Raw genomic sequence first — 24,680 nt, 5'->3', positions numbered from 1 at the left:
ATGCTCTCATGTTATGTCTAAATGTGAAATCATAAACTGTTCAAGACAGGGACCTATTTTTCAGGGATCTTAGTCTTAAGGCAAGAATATAAACCCCCTGCACGAGTGAAGACAATAACACTGATTTCTGTCTGTCCTGTTCAACGAGGCTCTGATCACATCTCAGAACATGGCAGACTAATGGAGAACTAACACTCCAGCACTAAACTAGAGACTTGTTCTCCCGTGCCCTTTCTATGTCCTTCGTCAGCCCCTTTCCTCTCTCCGGTTGCTCGTCTCCATTTGGGCCCTGCAGCTCCACAGCTGGCTGTTGCTTTGCATTGTTTTGCAGAAAGTCCGAGTATGCAACAGCCTTGGTAAGAGATTACTCACACTGTGGTTTCCTCGCTCTTCTATTTGGTTTCCTCTGTGTCCTGTGGCTTAGTGCCACCTCCTAAGCTACAGGCTGTGCTATATAAGATACCCCGGCAGTTTCAAGCTACTGAGATCGTGTGTAGCTCAACTCTGAAGTAGAATACCCGAGAGTTTGGTAAGCGGCAACTCTATTTCTTTTACTAAAAGGTTATAAATTCCTGAGTGCGACTAACTCCTGCTTCACCTCTTACAGCTTGGCTAAAAGTTTTGCAGCAATGAGATTGGATTTTTTTTTTCCTTAATTGTTGTCTAGGTGATGTGTGCAAGTGAATTAATCTAGGGTTTTATCCCTCCTCTGGTTACAAGATTATAGCTCATAAATACGTAATTAAGACAGAGTAATTGCATTTGTGATTATGGTTGAAAGAGCTATACGTGGCAATTCATTGATAGGAAATATTTCAGAGGCTAAATGCTCAGAGGCTTTGAAATCACAGAAGCAGGGGGAATATACGTTGCAAGAGTATCTGATGCAAATAAGGGATAGATCGTTTGCCTAGGCAGAAATGATTACTTTTCATTTCAACTCCATCCAAATCAGTGCTTGGGAGAAAAGTCTCTTGTCTTCCTTCTATGAGATTTCTGTATTACACAGATATTAGCAGCCCTCAAAACACAATCTTTCTTCTGTATGTTTCAGACATAGGGTTTCAAGCACAAAATCCCAGCAAGACAGCCTCTCAGTTTCCACAGAGCTGTTCAACCTCACCGAATGTGAATACATTTCTACATTGTGACTACCTCCCAATTCATAATCATCTTTCCAGATAAATGAAAATATGTACAACAGGCAGAGAGTTTATACCCCGCTGGCTTAGCGGTGACCCAGCTTGAAAACAGCTTAAAACTCTGGGTCTCGAGCTTCCAGGAATGTAGACAGTTTCTGGCTTCTACACCCTATGGAAAAGGAAAAAATATTCTAATACTTGGCCGAGATTTGCATGAAAACCAGTTTATAACAAGCTAAAACCGACCTAAAAAAGTAGCCTCCCAATGGGAATGGGCTTTTAACTAGGAGTGCCTTTTTCTGCTATTGTTAGACCCTATCTTCACATTCTCATAAAGCCATAAATTGTCCCTAATTTTCTGCCTATATCATTTTTGGCCTCTCATAGGTTTTAATTATAACAAACATATCTCTCACCCCCTAATGCTTATTCTGAGACCTTCAGAAACATGACTTTCTAACTGCTAGGCATTATTACTCCTGTTGTTAAGCATCGCCATCAACCTGCATGGTCTGCAAATCTTACCCTCATTTTACAAATGGGTAAACTGAGGTACGGAGTGATCAAGGTTATATTTCAATTTGTCCCTAACTGTGAGGGCATCACCCCAGACCTGGACAATTCCACATGACCTAAGTGGGAGAGGATGGCTCAGAATTTTTGAAAATGAGATCAGAAGGTGAGCACCCCAAGAATCCAGGACTCTTCAAAGTTTGGGCCTTGGTGATTTACTCAAAACAACCCCATAATGGGAAGAGCTGGAAACGGAACTTAGGAGCCCTGAAACCCAATCCCCACTCTGGAACCACTATTGTAGTAGTAAATACTTTGGCAGTGTGTTGGTCCCAGAGCGTAAGAGACACATAGCAGCAGGGGTATTATCTTTTATTGGGCCAACTTCTCTTGGTGGAAGGGACAAGCCTTTGAGGTGCACTGAACTCTTCTTCATGTCTGGAGAAGGAAATCAGAATGTCTAAGCTAAATACGAGTTGGGACGGATTGGTCAGCAGAAAGGGTAATGCACACTTGAGGTCAACACTGTAACATGAGAATAGGAGCTGACAGTCTACCCCGATTGTTCCATTTCACACGATCCCACTAGGTGCGTTATATTGAACCTCAGAAGATCGACCCCGACTGCATCCATCTACTGGGTCGTGAAGATGTATCCTCAGTGCTGTTTGGGAGCTTGTAGCTTCCACGAGCAGAAGGCAGTTCAATAAAAGATATTACCTCTCCTGCCTTGTCTCAAAAACACTTTGTGTGTATATAGCTTTTTTTACCTTTTCAAAGCACTGTACAAACACCAGTCCTCAGACATCCCCGCGAGGCAGTTAAGTAAGAAAGGGGCTCTATCTCCAACTTGCAAATGGGGAAACGAAGCCCCTGGGCAGTTATTATATAAAGTACACAAAGCCACCCAGCGAGTTGGAGGCAGAGCTGGGATTGGAAATTTGATCACACTTCATGCTATTCCACTTTGCACGTCAAAGAATGATTCTGAGGCCAGAGTCACATGATCTAAGCTACATTGCCAACAGCTCTGGAGCTTGTCTGCGTGTGCGTTTTAGCTATATTTTATTCCCAAGACATATTTACTATTGATCACAACTCCTTTCCGGTGTACGTTGCTGTACTTGCGTCAGTCTTGGTGCAAGGCTGAAGTTTCAGAAGCAATGTGGGACTGTCAGGCTTGGTGACTGCAGCAGTCCTGAAATATCATCACCGCACAGAAATTTAATCCATGAGAAGGCCATGCAATGCTCTTCCATGAAGTTGTTGTCTGCAGAACACATCTAGTGGTATAGGGGGAGGACACAGCTGCAGAACACATCTAGGTGAAATACTAGAACACCATCCGATATGCTTCTCACACACATAGAGATAAGGAAGAATTCCACTGAAGTCAGTAGAGTTCCACCAGCGTGAAAGAAGTATAAATCCTCAAGGTGGATCCAGACTGCTGGCATTAAACATTAAAAAGGTCGTAGAGCAGTTTTTAAACTAAGAGGTGGGGGAAAGCCGATTGGTGCGGGGGAGCACCTGGATCGGACAGAGACTTCTCTTACACGAGGCTCCATAGATAGGGATGCCCTAGAAGTTAGTCAGATAGGGAACGTGGGAAATAATATATGGGCAAGATCAGATGTGAAACAATCGCATATAAAAAAATCCAAGGCGTCTGTGAAAGGCGGACATATAAATAGTGGTAGTTTTTTAAAGTGTTTTTACACAAATGCTAGGAGTCTGTCTAATAAGATGGGTGAACTGGAGTACCTCATATCAAAGGAGGAAGTTGACATAATAGGCATCACAGAAACATGGTGGAATGACGACAATCAGTGGGACACTATCATACCGGGATATAAATTATATCGGAAAGACAGAACAGGTCGTGCGGGTGGCGGAGTGGTACTATATGTGAAGGATAATATAGAATCAAATGAAGCAAAAATCCTAAAGGAATCAAAATGTTCCATAGAATCGTTATGGATAACAATTCATTCCTCTAATATGAATATGGCATTAGGAATATATTACCGACCACCTAACCAGGACAGCGATAGTGATGCTGCAATGTTAAGAGAGATTAGAGAGGCTATCACAATAAAAAACACAGTAATAGGAGATTTCAATTATCCCCATATTGATTGGGTACATGTCACCTCAGGACGGGATTCAGAGATTAAATTTCTTGATGCCTTAAATGACTGCTTCTTGGAGCAGCTAGTACAGGAACCCACAAGGGGAGAGTCAATTCTCGATCTAGTTCTGACTGGAACGCAGGATCTTGTCCAAGAGGTAACTGTTACTGGACCGCTTGGAAATAGTGACCACAATATAATAACTTAATATTCCTGTGTTGGGAAGAACACCGCAGCGGTCAAACACTCCGGCATTTAATTTCAAAAAGGGGAATTACACTAAAATGAGGAAGCTAGTTAAACAGAAACTAAAAGGTAGAGTAACTAAACTAAAATCCCTGGAAGCTGCATGGAAACTGTTTCAAGACACCATACTAGAGGCCCAACTTAAATGTATACCCCAAATAAAAAAACACAGTAAGAGACCTAACAAAGAACCACCATGGCTTAACAGCCATGTTAAAAAGGCAGTGAGAGAAAAGGGCAGCTTTTAAAAAGTGGAAGTCAAATCCTAGTGAGGAAAATAGAAACGAACACAAACACTCCCAAATTAAGGGTCATAATGTAGTAAGAAAAGCCAAAAAAGATTTTGAGGAACAGCTAGCCAAAAATTCAAAAAATGATAGTAAAATGTTTTTTAAATACATTAGAAGCAGGAAGCCCGCTAAAGAAGCAGTGGGGCCCTTGGACGATAAAGATATAAAAGGAGCGATCGAGGAAGATAGTGCCATTGCGGAGCGATTAAATGATTTCTTTGCTTCAGTCTTCACGGCTGAGGATGTTACAGAGGTTCCTAAATCTGAGCCAGCCGTTTTAGGTGACAAATCTGAGGAACTCTCCCAGATTGAAGTGACATTAGAGGAGGTTTTGGAGTTAATTGATAAGCTGAATAGTAACAAGTCTCCAGGACCAGACGGTATTCACCCAAGGGTTCTGAAAGAACTCAAATGTGAAATTGCGGAGTTATTAACAGTGGTTTGTAACCTATCCTTTAAATCTGCTTTGGTACCCAATGACTGGAAGATGGCCAATATAACGCCAATATTTAAAAAAGGCTCTAGAGGAGACCCTGGCAATTATAGACTGATAAGTCTAACATCAGCACCAGGCAAATTAGTAGAAACAATAGTAAAGAATAAAATTGCAAGGCATGTAGAAGAGCACAAATTGTTGGGCAAAAGTCAGCATGGTTTCTGCAGGGGGAAGTCGTGTCTAACTAATCTATTAGAATTCTTTGAAGGCATTAATAAACATGCGGACAAGGGGCACCCAGTGGACATAATATACCTAGATTTCCAGAAAGCCTTTGACATGGTCCCACACCAAAGGCTTTTATGTAAATTAGGCGGTCATGGGATAAGATGAAAGATCCTTTCATGGATCGGGAATTGGTTAAAAGACAGAAAACAAAGGGTTGGCATAAATGGTAAATTTTCACAATGGAGGGGGGTAACTAGTGGTGTTCCCCAGGGGTCAGGCCTGGGACCGATCCTGTTCAACTTGTTCATCAATGATCTAGAAAATGAGGTAAGCAGTGAGGTGGCAAAGTTTGCAGATGACACCAAGTTGCTCAGGACAGTCAAAACCAAAAGGGATTGTGAAGAACTACAAAAAAGAGCTCAGCAAACAGAGTGATTGGGCAGCAAAATGGCAAATGAAATTTAATGTGGGTAAGTGTAAAGTAATGCACATTGGAAAAAATAACCCAAATTACACATACAACACGATGGGGTCAAATTTAGCTACGACAGATCAGGAAAGGGATCTTGGAGTTATAGTGGATAGTTCTCTGAAGACATCCATGCAGTGTGCAGCAGCAGTTAGTAAAGCAAATAGGATGTTAGGAATTATTAAAAAAGGGATAGATAATAAGACAAAAGATATCATACTTCACCTATATAAAACTATGGTACGCCCACATCTTGAGTACTGTGTGCAGATGTGGTCTCCTCACCTCAAAAAAGATATATTGGCATTAGAAAAGGTTCAGAAAAGGGCGACCAAGATGATTAGGGGTTTGGAACGGGTCCCATATGGGGAGAGGCTAGAGAGACTGGGACTTTTCAGTCTGGAAAAGAGGCGATTGAGGGGTGATATGATAGAGGTATATAAAATCATGAATGGTGTGGAGAAAGTGAATATAGAAAAATTATTTACCTTTTCCCATAATACAAGAACTAGGGGACACCACATGAAATTGATGGGTAGTAGGTTCAAAACTAATAAAAGGACATTTTTCTTCACACAGCGCACAGTCAAACTGTGGAACTCCTTGCTGGAGGAGGCTGTGAAGGCCAGGACTCTATTAGGGTTTAAAAAAGGCTCGATAAATTTTTGCAGGTTAGGTCCATAAATGGCTATTAGCCAGGGGTAAAGTATGGTGCCCTAGCCTTCAGAACAAGGGCAGGAGATGGATGGCAGGAGATAAATCACTTGATCATTGTCTTCTGTTCTCCTTCTCTGGGGCACCTGGCATTGGCCACTGTCTTCAGACGGGATACTGGGCTGGATGGACCTTTGGTCTGACCCAGTATGGCCATTCTTATGTTCTTATATTCTTATGTTTGTGATGGGGTAGAAGAGAGAAGCCCCAGCACTAAGGCCTGAACTATGCAGAAGGTCAGCGTTGTCTCTCTGTTGGCTTTAACCTCTGTGAATCCCAAAGAGAGGTCAGTGGTGGTACAAGTGCTATGTCACACGGATGTTGGCCAGAGGAGAGAAGTCGGTGGGTTTAAGTGACAAAGGAGTGTGTTTTACATTGGTGGGTCAATATTTACACTGTTATGTCATGAGGGCTCCCAAATGGTTGGATACTGAAAAAGCCAGAGCCCTTCACCCTTGTGCCCTAGGCTTGTTTATGCAAGGTGATTTTGGTTCATACAAATAAACATGTTTAGTGAGAGGTCCGTGGCATTGTCTGTAGAGCACAACTCATGGCTACTCCTGGCCAAGTTTTGTGTTTAGGGATCAAATATATCCTTGGCTACTTTAGCAACAGATTTTGCCGCCTTGAATATGCTGAATTGCAGTCTGCTCTTAGAGGAGCCCCCCAGTGACATCAACCATAGCACACTGGGGCCTGAAATGACCCAGCCTCTATCTGGAGGGAGGTGCTACCCAGCAGAAGGAAGTCTGGGGAAACCTGGTCCTGCAGGACCTTTTAGAGAAAACAGTCATACATGGCCTAAGCCAAATCCCATTGATATCACTGGAGAGACTCTACGGACTTCAGTGGGCTTTGGATCTAGCCACTGATGACTGACTATGTCTTTACAGGTGACTTTATTCAGGGAAACTACCCAGGGACTAAAATCATTGGACGACTCCCCACTCTCGGGTGGGGGGAGCTCAGCCAGCGAGGAAAAGGATGATCGCAGCAAGAGGATGGATTTTCTCGCTCTTTCTTCTGGAAGCCACATCAGTTCTACGTGAAGGTTAAACATTTAGACCAACTTTACGGAAGTGGCCAAAATTTATCATTTCCCAATGGCTATTTGATGGCCTGTATGAAATGAGCTGTTGTTTTCATGAGAGTTCCCAGCGGAACTGCCCATGTCAGAAAAATTACTGGTGCATTGGCACTACCTGCTAACATTTCCTATATGAGGTACTTATCTGGCCCCCGTCACTACTGGGTTTGAGCCCCTCGGATTCTAACACTCCTGGGAGATAGGGCAGTAAATTATCCCAATTTTATAGATGGAGAATTGAGGTACAGAGACACTAAGTCACCAAGGCCACACAGAAAGTCAGTAGCAGAGACAAGCATCAGAGAGGTAGCCTAATTAGTCTGTATCTTCCACAACAACAAGCAGTCCTGTGGAACCGATATTTTGGAGCATCAGCTTTCGTGGGCAAAGACCCACTTCGACAGAAATTTAATCCATGCATCTGACGAACCGGGTCCTTGCCCACGAAAGCTGATGCTCCAAAATATCTGTTAGTCTGCAGCAGGGACGGCAACTGAGCATTGGTTTCCCAAGGTCCAGACCAGTGCCCTAACCACTAGACCGTCCTTCCACCCTCAGTAAAGCCCCGTGTTTTTCTCTTCCACCCCTACCCAAGATTTGGACCCAGGACCACTGACACGTTAGGTGAGAGACAAGCCCCAGATGACACCATGTCATTTGTAGATACTGCACTATGTGGCCACCTACTAGGCACCACTGAGTCTAAGAATCTTCACCAACTGCAGCCATCAGCAGTCAGCCATCAGTGGCATTGCTGAATTGCTGGCCCCCCAATATAGACCAGTGAAGAGGTGATTTGCACTGACACAAACTATACTGGGTTCAAGCAGAGTTAAGTTGCACTGGTGAGAATTGTGGCTTACAGCAATTTATCCTGTCTATACAAGGAGTTCTCACAATGCAGCTACAATGACTGGCTGACCATTGCTGAAATCCACAGCGACAACACTCCCTTAGGTATGGTATTCAGGGCAACATCAACATGTGGATGGAGCAGTTTGAGTTAGGAAGCCTGTGGCTGCACTGCCTGCATGATAAAAGAGAGCAGATAACCCCCTTCTGCTGACACGAGCAAGATCTCAAAAGAGATCAATCAAATTTCTACAAAAATTACAATTTGACATAAAGCAGAAACACAAACACATGACGGCTTCCATTCTCCGGCCAGCCACTCTGGCTTTCGATCCGATACCGTCCAACACCACAGCTTCAGGTAAAGAAAAAAGCAAGCGAAAACAAACCTAGTTGAGCCCTTTGCTGCCTGCGCGTACATACAAACTCCTTCTGTCAAATTAAGGCAGTTTAAACAAATCTTGTCGCCACCCTGATCATAAAACTAGTTCCACATTCCCGTTACAAGACATCCCTGCCTGCCAATTCTCTGCCACCTGCCTCATGAAATTCCAGCCTTAGCTGTTCTAAATTTCATTCAAGACAGAACTGGTCTACCGCAACAGGCCTAACTGTTCGCTTGCCCATGTTGTAGTCAACTAGTTGGCCCCCAAAACCCAAAGTTTATCTGGCTGGAAGCGAAACTAGCTCAGTGTTCTGCAAAGTACACGGGGATGGACTAAATTTAGAGGATCTCTTGAGGTCTCTTCTAGCCCCAAATTTCTGTGATTCTAAGCCAGCCTATCACTACTGTTCTCCCGTCATAACTGAATCTCAAGCTTATTCCAACCACGCGGACATCCAAGAGTTGGGCTGAGCTAAGTATGGGGCAGAGATGGGGCCAGAGAAGCATACTGCAGCAATGGGGGAAGGATACCTTCTCCTTTTCCACTGTACATTCGCCCAGTGGCCGGTTGTGGGCAGGTCACTGTGTTAAAGATTTAACCTTGGGGGTTAACGGCAACATTAATTAGACAAAGCCGTTAGCAGCCCGTACCAGGAATCTGTAACACACTTTGGAAGGGTTTTTTCAGCAAGTCAGTAATTTTAGACTTAATAACTGGACTATATCTCTGGTCACGTTGAAGTCAATGGGATTTTTGCCTTGGCTTCACTGGAACTCAGTTTTGGTTCGGTGGACCACAGAATAACACAGTTCACTTTGAATTTCCACTGCTTCACAGTCAGCAAGGAATTAGAGAATACAGGGGGCCAGTCTGCACTGACACCAGTGCTAGGGCTCAGATTATAAAACCATCAAGATGTCAGAGGGCAGATGAGCTGCCGTTTCTCCATGCACTCACTAGTAACCTGTGCCTATGAAAAATACATGCATATTCCAGAATGAAAAGCCCCTCTTCCTTCCAGAGTTCAAATATATAGAGCAGGTTTTTACATAGTGAAAAACAGATTTTTTTTAATTTCTTTTTTTAAACCTGCAAATAATCCTGCATATAGACACTAAGGATCATCCTGAAGGGATAGGCAAGTGCTTTAATGTGCCTGGGCTCCAGGACTCTTATTACTGCTCTATGAAATGCAGCCACCTCTGGAGTGGAACACAGCAACTCTTGAACAGCACACAGCAACACTGCACATCTTTGAGGGAGAATTGTAAAATAACACTGTATCGAAACAGTAGTAACCCATTAACTCCCTGTTATCAGTCTAGGTCCTTCTGCTCTCACTGTATTACCTGGGCATCTCACAGACACGATTGCATTTAGTCCCATGGCCACCCTCTGAAGCGGGGAGGTGTTATTCTCCTCCTTTTACAAACAAGGCACTTAGAAAGTAAGTCTGTGCTGAAATCAGAGGAGTGATGGCAGCATGCCGGACATACCAGAGCTAGCTTTGATCTAGCCAGTTCAAATAACAATAGCAGTGAAGCAGTAGCAGGTCAGGCAGGAGCACAGGTAGTACAAGCCTGTCCAGAACCCTGCAGATGCACTTCAGTCACACCTTGGATGGCAGCATAGCCATATCCAGGGAGGTTACGCCATAACCCCACTGATTTAAAGGGAGCAAGTGGCAGCTTTGGAAGAACATCCCTTTGCAATTCTTTACACAGGGCCAGAGTGTGCCCCACGTTGGTAAGCGCCTCTCCTCCAGTCATTTCTACAGCAACCCCACCTGCTGCGGTGCTGACTCAGGCCTTGTCTGCACTAGAAAATTAGGTCGTCTTAACTACATCACTTAAGGATGTGAAAAATCCACAGCCGTCCAGAGCGACGTAATTAAGCAGACCCAAGTGCCCGTGTACACAGCGCCTCTTGGAGTGGCAGATGACCTACACCAATGGGAAAACCCCAGGCAGTGTCTACATTATCTCCTCCTGCCTAGCGGAAGGCAAGTCCAGCTTTTCCCGGCTTTTCCTTTTTCTAACAGCCAAACCACATCAGGAGCAACAGTGGGCTGGTGCTTTTCCGTATCTGGGCCTTTCAACCACAAACCCAGTGTGGGACAACTGGGAAAGCTGAACTTTTGCAGAAGACTATTTAGGGGATACAAACAGCTACTCACACCAAAGGGAATAAGGCAGAGACTCTCGCTGAGCTGACAAGCAAAGCATACAGAGGACAGCAAAGCAAGAGAGGAAAGCACAAGATAGTTTAAGGAAAACTCAGTCAGGAGCACTTTGCACCGTCCTCATTGTATTCTGCCCTGAGGAGGCTTGCAATCCCATAAGTGAACAGCCTGCAAACCTGGCAGAACCTGAGCGCTTACCAGGAAATCAGGCTCTGCCCTCCCAGATCCCGAGCCTTCCCTGTGGAGGTTCTGACTCCTCACATCTGTCCAAGACCCCTGCTCCTGAGGCAGCCACAATGCCAGTGGTCTCCGTGGTACTGAGGGTGAAAGAAGCATGAAAGGCATAGGAGGAAGGGGAGTTAACATGGCTGAAAACACCAAATCAGGTTGGAAACCTGGTGCAAACACTCCCAGATGCGCCGCTTCTCGCTGGGAATATAGTGAGGTCTGTCAGCCTTGGCAAATTCCACCAGAGACACAGGCCCTCTGCACCTCTGGAAGATCACACAGCTATTCTCTACCCAGGCCATGGCTGGTGCAGAACAGAAGCACTGAGATGGCTGTGCACAGGAACTCAGCCAATGAAGAATTGGATCCACGTGAGAATCTCTGGACAGGCCCGTAAGTCTAGGGCAGCTGAATCATTCAAAAGCCACTTCTGCACTGTTACACAGGCACTGCTCCCTTTAAAGTCACTGGGGCTATGTCTACACAGCAGCGTTATTTTGGAATTAGCAGTTCTGGAACAGCTTATTTCAAAATAATGCTGCTTCAGCCCAAATGAAATAGAGCGTCCACACACAATAGAGCTATTTCCGAGTAGAGCCCCTGGATGTGCTATAGTTTATTCCGAAATAGCCCCTACTCCTGCCGACGCAGCCCCTGTTCCAAAAGAGAATGAGGTTTACTAAATTCAAAATAAGCCATCTGCTACTTCAAAATTATTTCAAAAGAGCAGGCATGTTGCGTAGACACGCAAAGTTATTTCAGAATAACGGCTGTTACTCCGAAATAAACTTGCTGTGCAGAAACACCCCCGGGGAGATGCGGCCACGTGACTCAAAGCAAGGCCAAGCCTTGGCTTTATGCACCTCCTGGCTTTGGGGAAGGTGACCTCCAAACTCTGCTGCTCAGACCCATTGCCAGAGAAGCAAAGCCTTGAACAAGAAAGCTGGGGGCAGCCTCTGAACTAGTTCTCTTTACCTTTTAAAAAATGGTTGTTCTTTCCAGTCAACGATGACTTTAAACCCCACCCCCACAATTTATCCCATCACTGCAGAGCTACTCGGCTCTCTTATCGTATTGATCCATCCCCTGGCTCCCACAGCACAAACACCAGGGATATATCAAAAGAAATTATGGAGAAAAGTCCATTGCTAGGATCACCGCCCTCCCTCCTAACAAAAATGCTTTTCTTTCCTATTTATTGTTTTGTTAAATTCTCCCCAGGCGAGAAGGTTCTGAAGCAATACGCCCACAGGCTCCAGCCCAGACAGAAACCCCTCAGGCCTTTTGCAAAGGACCACCTAGCAAGTAAGTCATTTTCTGTCGCTGGCAGCTGTGTGTAGTGGGGACAGAGATCGTTTGGGGCATGTATATTTTGCCATGTTTCATTTACAGTGGCTCCAACGTGTTTAATTAGATGAGGTGCTGGGGCAAGGGGCCTCCAGCCGGATTTGCCTATAACTGCAATATGGTTCCAGCTTCTGTCTTGGAATACTGAATATTAAATATACAACCACAGCCTGTTCCTCAGGCTGGAATTCTGCCTTGTGCCCTTCCCTTAGGCACGTGAAGTTCCTTGGGCTGGAGGACTGCATAGAGAAATCTTGAGTGGCAAGCAGTTTTGGTACCCCGCCCCTCCAAAACTGTGCTCTGAGTCCTCAGAAGTTTGATGGACAGCTCCCCGTCCCCCCATTACTACCACTAACACAACACTGGCCCATCAACAGACGTCTCTGAGGAGACTCTGTCCCACAGTGCACATGAGCTGAAGGAAGGTGCCTTGAGAAAGTTAGGCTGCGCCTAGGCCCAGGCCCACTCAGATAACTCACAGCTCTCCCCACCTCCCCAGCACATTGAAAAGACAAGTCACCATGTGCAAAACCAATGGCCATAATTTCTCAGGGGTCCCTACCAGTTCTGGCTCAATGTAAATATGTTCCTGTAGTGGGCACCCGGGTGCTGGGTCAATGTGCCCCCCCTGCTCTGGACAGCAGCAGCCTCACCCTCTTTCCCCCTTCAGATAGTTCCCAGCTGGAGCGGAAATAATCTGCACCCAGGCCCAGGTGCGGGTGCCATGGATTAGTCTGGAGGCGTACGTGTAAATGTGCACAGCGGGTGGAATGTCACCAATTTACCACAGCTCAGGCTCTGGTCACTAGCTCCCTGAACTTCACCCTAAAATGAGCCCCTCTGGCATTTCTGCAGCTAAGGAGCTACAAGAAGGCAGCTAAAGTCCATGTAACACACCTACCAGCGGGGGTTGGTCCTCCAGCATGAATTTGGCCCCTATCCCATGTAGAACACTTGCACAGGCTGCTTCTTGCCCCCTTACACTGATGGACATATTCACTCTTCTTACCAGACCAGTGGCTAGAGCTCGTACTGCAGTTGGCAATAACCCATGTTTCACGACAAGGGAAAATATTTAGTATTTGACAAATCTGTTCAGAAGAGAAGCCTCTAGACATGCCACACTTGGAAAGGGGGAACGCAGCGCACCATGCAAACAGTAATTGATTATGTCTCAGACAGCCCTCTCAGAGGCATTATACCAGCTTTTGACACAGAGAGTTTAAGGGGCTTACTCATAAGCAACACATCATTAGCCTCCAGGATTCCTGACATGCCGGAAGGAAAAAAAAAAAAAAAAAAAGCAGCATTCAAAATGAAAATGAACTGGAAAAGCAGCAGAAAGCAGCATGGGAATCACGCCTCCAAAACCGACCGTCAGCACCTCCTTTCCATTATCCAGGTCACGGGGAGTGGACCACATGGTTCAACACTGATCATCCAGGCGGCATCGGGGATTACGAGCGCTTAGATGCCATCCGGTTTTACTTCAGGAACAGGGTGTGCGAAAGACCCACGCGGATTGAAGCACGAACCACAGACTGGATTCCTGCCCACAACACAGGCCAAGTGGTTCACGCGAGCCTACAGGAGGGGTTCTGGTGCTTGAATAAGGAGCAGCCAGGAGGAAAAACCTGTTTGAATTATGCTGTGCGTTTCCTGTGTCCCACAGGTAAGTGCAGCAGTTCTCCAGGAGATTGCAGTTCATATTTGGCATGGAACATCCAAGGTGCCTTCCAACGAGGGCGTACAGGGGATGACTACCCAGCGAGTGGCAGTGGATCTCAGAGCCTGGATCAATGTTATGGCTCGGGGGGGCTTGTACTAGGGCCCTAAAAACAGCTGTGTAGATGTGGAAGGTTGGCCTGGAACTTTGGTTCTGAACCCCATTGTCCTCCTCAGCTCCAGCCTGAGCTGCAATGTCTACATGACTATTCTTAACACAATCACACAAACCCCCACTTGTTGATACGGGCTCCAGCCAAAGCACTGCTAATGATTACAGCTGTGAAATTGTTTTTATGTGTGTGTTATAATTTCATTTTATCCCTCCCCCTGCTGTGGCTCTGCCTCTGGGGTTGGGTGGGAGACCAGGAGGAGATGGCTGCAGAGCAAGTCCTCCTTGCATAAGGCCTGCAGAGCTGGCTTCAGTCCTGAACGGCTGGGCACGGCTCCCTGCTCTCAGTGCTGTGACCTGGCACACAGGATCACAGTGCCACTCCCTCAGATTTGGCCCAACCATGATGACGGGGTGGTTGGGCTAAACCTGAGTGGTGCTGCAACCCAAAGCATCGGACGTAGGCTGATGGGAGAGGAGACACAGGAGCTTCTGCTGAGGATTGAGTTTTTCATGTGATGTTTTCATCTTTGTTCTACTTTGTGCTACATCCTGCTTGTGTAAACCAAGGGTTCTACTTACCCTTCATCCCACAGACAGCAGTTTAACTTGTACCGTTGTTGTTTGACGTGGTTACCTGTCAGACCAACCAACCGGAACACTGGATTTAAGGCACCAAGATGCCAACAGCTTTAAAATGTCCATTTAAGCCATGGCAGTTTTCAACAAACCAGCTATGGAATCCTAGGGCTGGAAGAGACCTCATGCAGGCATCGAGCCCAACCCACTGCTGAAAGCAGGGCCAACCCCAAATAAATCATCCCAGACAGGGCTTTGGCAGCTGGGACTTTAAGACCTCCAGGAAAGGAGATTCTAACACCTCCCTAGGTAACTAATTCTAGGGCTTCACCACCCTCCTAGTGAAATAGTTTTTCCTTATATCCAACCTAGACCTCCCCGACCACAACTTGAGACCACTATTCCTCGTTCTGTCGTCTGTCACCACTGAGACCAGTAATGCCCCCTTCCAGTATTTGAAGGCTATCAAATGCCTCCTCACTCTTCTCTCCTGTAGTCTAAATAAGCCCAAATCCCACAGCCTCTCCTCATAAGTCATGTGCTCCATCTCCCCCGCCCCCACCGTCATTTTTGTCGCCCTCCCCTGGACTCTCTCCAGTACCTCAAGATCCTTTCTGTGGCTATTACAGTTCTGCTGCTGTACTCTGCTTTCCTTCTCCAGCCACCAACATCCACATAAACCTCTACTTTTATAAGACAGGGGTTCATATTCCAACACTGTTATTCAAGCACTTAGCTCGGCATCTGTGTGCATTTCTTCCAGGTAACCTGACCTTCTTGCTGGTTTATTAGAACAGCTGGAATAACACCACATAGCATGATGCATATACATTTTTCTATAAAAGCAGGTTTGTACGCATGTAAAAGAATGTTTTAATAAACATTTTATGCTGTATAGCAACTTTCATTTTTAAACACTTGGAACAGACTGTGTATTTTGCAAGCCAGCAGTTCAAATTAATTCCTTTTAAGAAGAGCCCAACCACGCACAAGACCAGGGGTGGCCAATCAGTTAGGGGCTAAGAGCCATGGATAGAGTGCAAAGAGCCATGTATTATATATTTATTTTTATATCTATATAGATATATAAAATGTGGCTTAGAGTCTTCCCCCTCAGCTAGGCCGTCCCCCAATCTAACTCAATATCCTCACCCTCCCCCAGAGCCAGGCACCCTCAGCTCCCTCCCCACCCACTCTAATTTGATGCCAGCAACTCACCGGAACTGCCACTGCGGCTGCCACGTGCTTCTCACCAAGCACTGGGACGCATGTACAAAGTGGTAGACAGCACTCCCAGCATGTGGCTCCAAAAAAGAGCTGCATTTAATGGCTCAAAGCCCACATCAAGACCCTGCAAATGCCCATATTATGAGCTGCAGAAAATCTACCCATAAAATGTTACGTCAGCGCTGAATAACATTCCAGGGTTCTGTTCCGCCCTCAGTAAAACACACGCAATTCTCACAAGAGGTGCCCTTATGTTATGGAAGACAACGCTTAATCATTATCAGACATTGAACTAGCTTGCACCAACTCCCTTGAATCCTCCCATCTAACTAACAATGTGCATTTGATTTCCTTTAAAACCAAGACTTTGAGGACTAAGCACTACTGCCGCTGAGTTTCACTTTAGTAAGTCGGCACATAGCAGCCTGCACAGATTTAAATCAGATAGATTTGGAAGTCTTCTCATAGCGTATTAGGCAGAATGTTAAATACGTTTTTATTTTTAAATCGAAATCCAAGGACTTTGCCTTAAAATACAGTTTGTAAACAATCAGTGCCTCTTCCCCAGACACACGAGACTAGGGAGTGTATGTAACATGCACCTTAGTAACACACCTGTAATGTTATTCCAGGGTCTTTCCTGCAAGATTCAAAAGGCTTTTGGTCTCCGTGGTCGAAATGGAGTGAGTGCTCAGCCCAATGCAGCAAAACTGGTGTTCAGACCCGCACCAGAACCTGCCTTGCAGAAAGCCACATGGACCTGCACTGTAAGGAAGCGACTGAGGAAGGGCGACTCTGCTTTGGACATTCCTGCACAGGTGCTCATATGAACCTGATTACCCTGTTCCTTACAGGAAATGGTGTCGCAGTCTCACTCCGGTACAACTACAGCATCTTTCTTGCCAATCAGGCAGGAGGTCAAAAAGTGAATACATCACGAAGCCTGATCTTTGATCTACCCTTTCACTCCAATGGTGGCCCTACCAGGCCACGGCTGAAGTACACTAATGGGCAAAGCTGGGTGAATTCAGCTTACTGCTTGCTAACAAAGGGTTCCGAGGATGAGTTAAGATTAAAATACCAAAACATCAAAATTAGGGAACGAAAAGGGGGCAAACCCTCAGGGCTCCATCATGGGTACTGGGGATCTCACAGATTAAGGAACATCTATGTTTAATGCCCAGCATTTCTCAAATTGTGACCCATGGGCCGAGGTAGATTGCAGCGTAGTTGCTAGGGGTCTGATAGCTGGTTGTGTGCTGTTAGCGATCCTATTTATTAGTACGTGGGAAGTACCAATAAAAGTGGACAAAATGCATTATAGATTTTACTCATTTTACTGTAGTTGCCACCGGGCTATTAAGCAATTGTGACTGAAATAGGAAATGGTGTGAGCCATTGTGATTGGAAACAGATAGTTCCCTCAATCCACTCCCTTTAAGGTGTACAGGTTGAACCTCTCTAATCTGGAACTCTGTCACCTGGTAACATCTGTAATCTGGCATGACTTTAGAGAGCTGGATGACAATTTATCACTGGTGTGACCAAGTTTCCCATAAAGTTTGTTGCCAGCCACCAGTCTGGCTCTCGGTGTTCTGGGCTGGCTGTAATTTACGCCTACATATCTTCCAAGAGCCCAGTGAGCAGTGGAAGTGTTGGCAGTGTGCTACCGACCTCCCATTGTCCTACAAATTCTCTTATCTAGCACCGGCCAGGCTGTGAGGGTGCTAGATTAGAGAGGTTTGATCTGTAGTTCACCTTAGGAAAAAGCTTAAGACTCACTGTTTTGAAGTTAACATATTAGATCCCTAATTCTGTTCTCAGAGGATGCCCATACAGTGCCTCCCATTATGCACTCAACTCAGGACAGATCCAGACCCACAGAGTTAACCAGGTTAGTTTTAGGTGTGGAACTGAGTCGTGACATGCACTTGATCTGCATCCAAACTTTCCCAGCATTTACAGGTTGGATGTGTGGTTTTAATTTGTCCCCTTGTATAGCTGGGGCTGAGCTGGAAAGTTCAAGCAAAATCTAGATTCAAATTTCCTCAAGGTTCAGTGCTGGCTAGTAGAACAGGGTATTCTAGAGTTAGCTATTTCAAAACAGCATGCAACAGTAATGCATTTATATTACTTGAGAAGTTTAACAGCTGTATAGTCAATCTGCTTCGAATGCCCAGCAGTCCCTCAATAAAAATACGTTTGGGATAAAATGTACTTCCTGTGGACTGTCTGCCTTGTTAAATTTAAATTAAAGCAAGGCGCAAATTCCTTAATGGAAAGCATCACCAGATTGAGTTCAAATGCTTCATTTTAACCTCCATCCCTTCCTTCCCCAGACTGCAACCTCACCTGCACCATGGGCCGTGTGAATGCTGAGTGCGATGCCTGCATGTGTGAGGACCACATACTACATGGGATGGTCTCCCTGGCAGACGGTTCACCAGCTGCTGAAGCTACGATCTACGTGCAATCTGAGACGCTGAAACTGTTAACGGAGTCGGACAGCAATGGAGCTTTCCGGATTCCCGGAGTGTGCCCTGATGGCAAGAACATTCTTAAAATAAAAAAGGCCAGATATGCTACAGCAACTGTCCCTGTACCTGCCAGCACCAAAAAATCCTCAGTAATCCACGTGCATCTGAAAAGAGCAGGTAACAGGCAGACTGCTTGCAACAAACTGCTATGATCCACTGACTGCTTGGTAGAGAGCGCTGAACGTTCATCAAATCTAACCATAGTGTTCAACTGAAAAGAATACTTACTGTCTTCCCTCCCACAGACAAGCCGTACATTGTCAAGAATCCGACGGACCAAGTGAGGCGAATAGGGCAAAGCGTGACACTCTGCTGTAAAGCCGTTGGGAATCCAGCCCCTAATCAGTATCTCTGGTAAGCATTTAAAGGCAGCCCACAAAAGAGATTATTTTGCCTCTTGACAACGCTACAGATATAAAAGATGCAAGATATAGATGCTCTAAGGAGTTTTTCTGCATTTAGGCTCCTCTACCAAATCACAATAAATCCTTATTTTATTGTTAGCAGGAAGTGTTTATATTAGAGTAGAGCCCAAATGCCCCAACTGTGCTAGGTTCACAAGAACGGTGAAAAGAACCAATCTCTGCCTTGCAGAGCTTCCAGTCAACAGTGTGTCTGGTCATTTGCATCTGGAATCTCAAAACTTCCCACCAGAATTCTACTGCTATTGAAGAAGAGTTTAGTACAGAGGTGCCAAAAGTTTGCTGGATAACCACTTTTCATGGGGGTGGCCAAGTTTCCCGTGGTCCCATAAAGTTTATTGACAGACACCAGTCCTGGCTCTCAGTGTTCTGTGCTGTTATTTAGTTCTAATTTACCTCAAATGTCTTCTAAGAGCCCAGAAGCAGTGGAAGTGTTGGTAATGCTGGAGACAATATTGGTCAAGCAAATTCTCTCGTCCAGCACCGGCCAGATCCTGAGGGTGCTGGACTAAAGAGGTTCAACCTGCAGACAAGACTATCCTTTCCTTGCTCCAGCCAGTTGCTTGACATTTTAAATCAGGCTACAGAATGATTTCTGTTTCCTATAGGTACCACAATGGAACTTTGCTGGACTCCTCAGTGGATAACTATAATAGCAATCTGGTGCTAAAGAACCTGAATATGGACCAGGCAGGAGAGTATTTCTGCAAGGCTAGGAACGATGCAGGATCTGTGAAATCCCAAATGGCTAAGCTTTCTGTCATAGGTAAGAAAATGTGGTATGTTACAAGACACTTGGGAATTGCCCATGCATAAAATCAGTGAGCCCATATTTTGGAGGCAATTTAGGGCACGTTTTGTGGAAATAATGTTCATTATTAGCACAATACAAGACATATTTGTTATGCACTTTGGATCACCTACCCAATTCCAGTTTAATGAGCTACACAAAATAATTGTCCTTTGCGGCCATTGTCATAAAAAAATACTGAGATACTCCAGTCTTGAGAGAGGCTGAAGCCCTATTTCAGCAAAGCATTTAAGCATGTGTCTTACTTTAAGCATATGTTTAAGGTCATCCTTATTCAGCAAACACCCAGGCGCATGCTTAACCGTAATAAGAAAAGGATAGGTTTCACATCTGAATGGGAAGTTAGCACATGCCTGAATGCTTTTCTGAATAGAATGGACCTTCATCACACCTTTTAAGCATGTGCTTTGCTGAAATAGAAGCATAGATGCTTATTCTGAATTTTAAAATTCTATTTCTATTGAAATAATGATTTCCAAATCTGATGGGTTCAGATGGGGAAACAAACAGCTCAGAAATATCTACATTCACTAATAAAATCTATTTTAACAGCGATCCACGAAGCTTCCTGCAATCCAAGCCCAGAAAGCTATTTTATCAGGCTCCCACATGACTGTTTCCAAAATGCAACTAATTCCTTCTACTACGATGTTGGTAAATGTCCAGCAAACAAATGTGCTGGGAAGACAGATGAAGGGCTGCAGTGTAAAGACAGCGTGGCTTACTGCTGCGGTGTCTCTAAAATGGAAGAAAGAGAGATATCGTGCAGTGGCTACAGCCTTCCCACTAAAGTTGCTGTGCAATGCGGCTGTGGTGTATGCACTGAGATGAAGAGAACAGTCCGGGGGAGGGCCACAGCTATGGATAATGACGAACCAATGAGGTTTGGCTACATATACATAGGGAACAACAGAATTGGGATGACGGGCTACAAAGGAAACTTCGCTGTCCGCATCCCAGCAGACACAGAGAGGCTGGTTCTTACTTTTGTCGACCGCCTACAAAAGTTTGTGAACACGACTAAAGTTTTGCCTTTCAATAAAAAGGGAGGTGCCGTGTTTCATGAGATCAAGTTACTAAGAAAGCAAGCCCCAGTTACGCTGGAGTCCTCTGAAGCCAACACAATTCCCTTGGGAGACATGGAAGGCAATGAGCCAGTGGCTGAACTAGAAATTCCTCCCAATACATTTTACAGGCAGAATGGTGAACTCTACACCGGCAAAGTGAAAGCCAGTGTTACGTTTCTGGACCCAAGAAACACGTCAACAGCTACAGCTGCGCAAAGTGACCTGAACTACATAAATGAGGATGGTGATATGTTCCCACTGCACACATATGGTATGTTTTCCGTGGACTTCACTGATGAAACAGCCACTGAGTCTCTTAATGCTGGAAAGGTAAAGGTTCACCTGGATTCTGCACAGGTCAGGATACCAGAACACCTGCAGCAGATGAAGCTTTGGTCACTGAACCCAGAGACAGGTTTGTGGGAGGAGGAAGGTGACTTCAAACCTGACAAAAGTACACGCCGTAAACGAGAGGAAAGAACTTTCTTGGTTGGGAACATGGAGATAAGAGAGAGGAGGCTCTTCAACCTTGACGTGCCAGAAAGCAGAAGGTGTTACGTCAAGGTACGAGCTTACAGGAGTGAGAGATTTCTGCCAAGCGAACAAGTTGAGGGGGCTGTGATTTCCATTATAAACATGGAGCCTGTGTCAGGTTATTCGTCCAACCCTAGAGCATGGGGTCGCTTTGACAGTGCGGTCACCGGTCCCAATGGGGCTTGCTTGCCAGCCTTCTGCGATGAGCAACGCCCAGATGCCTACTCAGCTTATCTCATGGCAAACCTAGGGGGAGAAGAACTTGAAGCTGTAGCCTCTTCTCCCAGACTCAATCCTAACAACATTGGAGTCCCACAGCCATATCTCAACAAGCTCAACTACAAGAGGGCAGATCACATGGATCCTAGAATTAAGAAAACCGCCTTCAGTATCACAGTGGCCAAACCGAGTCCAAGCACTGCAGAAGAGAGAAATGGCCCCATCTACGCCAATGAAAACTTAAGAGAATGCGAACAAGCGCACTATAGCGCCGCTCATTTCAGATTTTACCGAATAGAAGGAGACAGGTACGACTACAACACAGTCCCCTTCAATGAAAATGACCCAATGAGTTGGACTGAGGACTACCAGGCTTGGTGGCCTAATCCAATGGAGTACAGGGCCTGCTACATTAAAGTAAAAATTAATGGACCCCAAGAGGTGAACATAAGATCTCGCAACATGGGTGGCACGCATCCATACACGGTTGGCAAGCTTTATGGCATCAGAGATGTGCGCACCATTCGAGACATGGAGCAACCAAATGTTTCAACAGTGTGCCTGGAATTTAAATGCAGTGGCATGTTATACGATCAGGACCGTGTGGACCGTACACTGGTAAGAATCATCCCCCAAGGAAACTGCTATAGGGAAAGTGTTAATAGCATGCTCCAGGAATATCTAGTGAACCACCTTCCTCTTGCTGTAAATAACGAGTCAGGTGAGTACACAATGTTAGCACCACTTGACCCTCTTGGACATAATTATGGAATCTACACAGTCACTGACCAGAACCCTAGCATAGCAAAGGAAATAGCTCTGGGTAGATGTTTTGATGGCACGTCTGATGGTACTTCCAGAGTTATGAAGAGCAACGTAGGCATAGCATTAACTTTTAATTGCGTTGAAAAAGAGGTGATGCAGCAAAGCTTATTTCAGTCTCTGCGGAATTCAGTTAGGCAGAGAGAAAGACCAGGGATCAGAAGGCAACAAAGAGAAATCTGCATGGGTCAGGCCAGGGCGATAGTAGTTACTCAACACAGAGGTTCAACAAGAGTTCAGTGTATGCCTCTAGATTAGAAACATACCAAAGCACCTTTGCAGTATCTATATTTAATTCAATATATTCTAAGAAGAACAGCTACCTGCAAATAAGCTAACCTAAGTACACCTGCTCAGCTGCAGTTGGGAATGATTACTGAATTTCTTGAGACATCATTTCTATCCTCATTCAGCTCTCATAATTAAGGTTCATTAATTTCTGCTTTTCTTTTTATTGCACCACAAAGCAGAGATATGAAACAAACATATGTGGGGCCAATCATATTACCATGTTAACATCATTAGTTAAATGCAAATCACAATAAAATATTATTCTTGCCCAATGTTAAGACAACATCAAACTTTGACCTAAAAGGGAAAATAAATCAGAGATAGAACAGTATTTTATGCACATTGTTTAATGTTCTGGATCCAAAGATTTTGCCAGCTAGGTGTACCAGAACAATAGTAGGTAACAATGAAAAGGAATAAACTGATTTCTTCTTACTGAATTCAACAGGAAGATTTTTGTACTTGAAATGTAAATATTTTATTTATTTCCTCTCTCATTTTAGAACTGTGTATTCATTACTGAAGTATTGTTTAGGTCATTTATTTCATGTTTTTGTAGCATATGGAGAAGAAATTATGTGGATTTTTGGGTGGAAGAGCGTAGATTAATAAAAATATGACTTTTATAACTTTCATACTGCTGTGTTCCTTTTGTGTCTGATGAATCTATGTCAGAGGTGGGCACATTGCATCCAGTCCATGAGAGTCTATCCGCGACGGTTAGCCCTTGGCAGGCCCACATTTCTACATTTATCTGCACCTTCACAGGTATTGGGCAATCTCAGCTCTCATTGGCTGCACATCACCATTTGCAGCCAATGGGAGTGTCAGAAAGCAGCATCCTAATCCATGCTACTTCCTACCACTCCCTTTGGCTGCGAATGGCAATCCACACCCAATGAGAGCTGTAACTGCCTGCTACCTGTAGAAGCACAGGTAAATATAATGGTGGCAGCCTAGCAAGTACTAACCCTGGTAGGTCACCACTTTATGATTGCCAAGTCCAGTCTACATTCACATAATAACAGACGCAGTAGGGCCGAGCAAATCACTGGCAAGGAATAAGTTGCTACATTTAAAAGGTGAAACTTTTTCTTTTCATGAACAATTCACAAAATCTTCAGTTTGGGTCTGACTTTAGCTGATGCTGTGGACATACCTCCAGGAGCACAAAAGCAACTGTAAAACCCCTCTGAATGGGCAACTAGGGATTCTCCCAGGCTGAGAGGGGAGAGAGCATATAGCAGCAGTTCCTTCTATTACAAGCCAGTGCAATTTAGAGCAGCCGTGAAGCTACTCTGAGGATCACCAGCAGCAAAACTGGCACTTAGCAGCCCCTGAGATGTGGAAACTGATCTCCGCAGCACCTCAGCTGTTCTGTGCAGAGTTCTCAAGCAAGTGGTTTTGTTCTTTGGAAAATTATCATGAATTTCTTCAGCACTTAGATCCTGATCTACAGATTGCTCAAAAACCATTAACTGCAAATATTCACAATCTGTTTTGCATTGGCTAGTTGTGCAAGACATATGGTATTGTTTCTCTTCCCGGAATGACTGACACATGCAACTAAACAAAGGGCAAACTGTGTATTTTACCAAACATACCATGTGAAATTAATATTTAAGATTAAGGTTTGGGCCAATAAAGCTCTAGCACTGGAATGCTCATGGAAAGAGATCACAGAAAAGGAAACCGATAGATCAAAATTCACTTCAGAGGGAAAACAAATGCTCAGGTATAGTTTTTCCTTAATATTCACTCATTTCATACGTGTAATAAGTAATTTCTAAACCAGATAATATATTTAACACTGATCCAAAGCTTCCTGAAGTCAGTGAAAGTCTTTCAATATACTTTTGTGAATCAGTCCTTAGTGGACTAGGTTGGGAGGAAGGGAAGAGACAGATGGGGAAAGAAATGTGCCACCAGACTGATTTTAATGGTTAAAAAACCAGCCAACCAACCAACCAACCAGCGGCAGGTCTGATCAGGAGGTAAGAAATGTCACAAAAGCCAAGCTTTGTAGGTCAAAATTTCAATTAATGAGACCAAGTGAAAAGAAAGCTCAAGAATATCTGGCAT

At 44.8% G+C, this 24,680-nt stretch overlaps 2 protein-coding genes across 4 annotated transcripts in view; one reads left to right on the top strand and one right to left on the bottom strand.

Moving 5' to 3' along the window:
* LOC142019525 (gonadotropin-releasing hormone II receptor-like) overlaps positions 1 to 24,680 on the bottom strand; it is a 70,491-nt gene that overhangs the window by 42,904 nt on the left and 2,907 nt on the right. The window contains exon 1 of one of the 2 annotated variants that reach the window (XR_012647103.1): positions 1,220 to 2,827. The exons of the other annotated variant lie outside the window; for it this stretch is intronic. The gene's annotated coding sequence lies outside the window, so the exon portion shown is untranslated. Of the gene's footprint in view, positions 1 to 1,219; positions 2,828 to 24,680 lie in introns of those variants that run through there. 2 annotated transcript variants of the gene reach the window in all.
* On the top strand, positions 420 to 23,461 carry CILP (cartilage intermediate layer protein). 2 transcript variants are annotated; one of them, XM_075006546.1, is made up of 9 exons: positions 420 to 529; positions 7,064 to 7,221; positions 12,127 to 12,210; positions 13,655 to 13,924; positions 16,528 to 16,713; positions 18,235 to 18,549; positions 18,678 to 18,786; positions 19,463 to 19,620; positions 20,218 to 23,461. In XM_075006546.1, exons 2-9 carry the CDS (start codon positions 7,155 to 7,157, stop codon positions 22,563 to 22,565), a joined length of 3,537 nt encoding a protein of 1,178 aa, XP_074862647.1. In that variant the 5' UTR covers positions 420 to 529; positions 7,064 to 7,154; the 3' UTR covers positions 22,566 to 23,461. The 2 variants fall into 2 exon arrangements, with proteins under 2 accessions (XP_074862647.1, XP_074862648.1); XM_075006547.1 differs by lacking the exon at positions 13,655 to 13,924.

Source organism: Carettochelys insculpta, chromosome 12 (assembly GCF_033958435.1).
Source record: "Carettochelys insculpta isolate YL-2023 chromosome 12, ASM3395843v1, whole genome shotgun sequence".
Taxonomy (NCBI): Eukaryota; Metazoa; Chordata; order Testudines; family Carettochelyidae; genus Carettochelys; species Carettochelys insculpta.
Note: the sequence above shows the minus strand (reverse complement) of the source record. Positions and strands in the feature narration are given on the sequence as shown.

Bases quoted from the DNA above. Each gene is read 5' to 3' on its own strand.
- CILP (XM_075006546.1), top strand. From the start codon at position 7,155: ATGATCGCAGCAAGAGGATGGATTTTCTCGCTCTTTCTTCTGGAAGCC. The intron at 16,714-18,234 runs GTGCTCATATGA...TTCCTTCCCCAG, and splicing joins CTTTGGACATTCCTGCACAG to ACTGCAACCTCACCTGCACC. The intron at 19,621-20,217 runs GTAAGAAAATGT...CTATTTTAACAG, and splicing joins GGCTAAGCTTTCTGTCATAG to CGATCCACGAAGCTTCCTGC.